Source organism: Bison bison, unplaced genomic scaffold (genome assembly GCF_000754665.1).
Source record: "Bison bison bison isolate TAMUID 2011002044 unplaced genomic scaffold, Bison_UMD1.0 scf7180017864371, whole genome shotgun sequence".
NCBI lineage: Eukaryota > Metazoa > Chordata > Mammalia > Artiodactyla > Bovidae > Bison > Bison bison.
This window is the reverse complement of record NW_011494943.1, coordinates 7,406,061-7,408,242: the sequence shown is the minus strand read 5'-3', so window position 1 is coordinate 7,408,242 and position 2,182 is coordinate 7,406,061. Positions and strand designations below refer to the sequence as shown.

Sequence of the window (2,182 nt, the reverse complement as noted above, 5' to 3'; positions counted from 1 at the left end):
GTCCCCTCCAGGCGGGCCCTTCCCTCCTCTAGTCCCGGTCCGCCACACCCCCACCCCCCGAAGAAGGGACCAGGCGGCCACAGTCCAGTCTTACCTGGGACCGGCCCCATGGCTGGCATCATGGGCATGGGTGCTGGCATCATGGCTGGCTGGTAGCTGGGCATCTGCACCATCCCTGGGTACACTGCAGGGACAGGGTCCTCCCACATCAGTGCCCACCCAGGCCCTCAGACAGCCTCCCTCCAGCCCCAGGCAAGGAGATGAGCATGGGCCACCGGGGTGCAGGCTGGAGCTCTGACGCCAGCCGCGTGGATAGCCCGGCCCACACCTCCCCCCGTCCGTGGGCAGAGAGACCCCGGATGGGCTCAGCCCTGCACTCACTCATGGGGTAGCTGCCTTGCTGCATGGGCCCCATGGCACCCCCTCCCTTCATGCGGCCACTCAGAGCCCTGCCTTGCTCCAGATCCTGTGAAGGCAAAAGTCACAGGTCAAAAGGTCAGAGCTAGAGTCCTAGGAGGGCTGGGAGAGGCAGCAAAGGACCCAGAACAGGAGGGACCGGGCTGGGCTGGGGTGCAGGACACTCACGCTGAGGCCAGGGGAGAGGACTGGCTTGAAGAGGTGGTCCAGGAAGCCATCCAGACTCCCTGAGGTCCGGGACTCACCTACGGAGAATTGGTGTCACCTGCTGGGGGCAGGGGCTTCCTGCAAACCCATTCTCATCGCCCTGCCCACCCGAGTGTGCCCACTCCCCGCCTTACCTGTGAGCCCCCTGCTGGGCAATGTTGGGGCTGGACCCGGAGGTGGGCCTGGGGGCAGTGAGGGGGCCTGGATGCTGGGGGCCAGGGGGATATTCTCGGCTCTGCAGGAGACAGTGGGTCCAGCTAAGGGGTTGGTGGGGCCACCTCCAGCCATGGAGGCCCAGCTAAGGAGGTGGGGTGCCCAGGCTGAGGCAGGGTGTAGAAGCTGCCATGGAGAGGGGCGGGGGGTGGTCGGGGTCATCCCCACGGGATGGGAGGAGGCTTGGGGGCTGGACCTGTGGCAGCACCAGGGAACCCCAGGGTATGACAGGGTGGCGGTGGGGTCGCCTACAACAGGATAGGGACATGAGCCAGAGGTGCTGGGGGTGGCACCTACAGGCCACGGGGGGCGATGGGGTAGCTGTGATGCCAGGCTGGGTCCCCCGGGTCCTCGGTCTGGCCAATCAAGTCCAGCACAAAGTCACAGCCGGCCAAGTCTCTCCAGGAGTCCCTGCAGTGCAGTGACACAGACCAGCCACGCGGGGGCGGGTCCAGGCCTCTGGGTGAGACAGGGGCAGGGAGGAGAGGGTGGTCAGCCAGGCAGGTGACCATCCGGAAGCGGCAAGGACCTGGGGGTGCAGCGGGGTGAGGTGCTTGCAGAGGGGGGCGAGAGGACCCGGTTTCCGTTCTTTTTCTGCAAAAAAAGGCCCTCTACCTCTGCGTTAGCTCTGATGTATTTGTTTTTGTTTTTATGTATTTTTCTGCTGTATTTATTTTACCAATTTGATCAGAATCTGGGCCAAATCTAGCAGGAATACTCCCTACTCGTTCTCCATCTGGAATCTGCTGTCTGGACCCTGCCCGATGACTCCCACACCTCGCCCCCACCCCTTGGGCAGCAGGCCTTGGCCTGCAGGAGCAGCCGCAGAAGGTGCTTGGTGGGACAGCAGGCTGAGAGGGCAAGAAGGACTCAGGAGGTGGACGGGACAACGGTCAATGTCAGCCAGACTCCCCCATCCCCAGCCCCCAGACCTGCTCTGTAGAATCCACCCGGCGAACTGCTCCCCTGTGGTCCAGGACTCCACCTCGGCCGAGTAGCACTCCTCTGCAAGGACGAGGGGCAGGGGTGAGAGAGAGGGACAGCAGGGTCCTCCCTGACGGGGAAAGGGGTGCTGTCCCGTGGGGGTCCCACCAGCAGGACGGCAGGGAGGTCAAGGTCACATCGGGAGGTCAGGATCACATTGGGAGGGCTGCGGTGGGAAGGGGGTCTGGGGAGGGTGAGGGTGCCGGGCAGACTCTGCCATGGGAGCCCTGAGCAGGACGCGCGCCTCACCATTGAAGGTGGACACGTCCAGCGCCATGCGGCCCCGCCTCCATCCGGCCGTCCACTCGAGCTGGGTGGGTAGGTGGGCCCGGGCAGACCCAGGGGCCAGCTGCGTCTGCTC

The 2,182-nt window shown here is 64.8% G+C and overlaps 1 protein-coding gene across 1 annotated transcript in view; it reads right to left on the bottom strand.

The window, feature by feature from the left end:
- Positions 1-2,182, bottom strand: part of LOC105000550 (unconventional myosin-XVB-like) — a 25,118-nt gene that overhangs the window by 5,510 nt on the left and 17,426 nt on the right. The window contains 7 exon segments of the mRNA XM_010856502.1: positions 73-184; positions 382-466; positions 586-662; positions 759-859; positions 1,135-1,296; positions 1,770-1,842; positions 2,071-2,182. The exon segment at positions 2,071-2,182 is cut by the window's right edge and continues 1 nt beyond it. Of these exon segments, the coding sequence (XP_010854804.1) occupies positions 73-184; positions 382-466; positions 586-662; positions 759-859; positions 1,135-1,296; positions 1,770-1,842; positions 2,071-2,182 (722 nt within the window).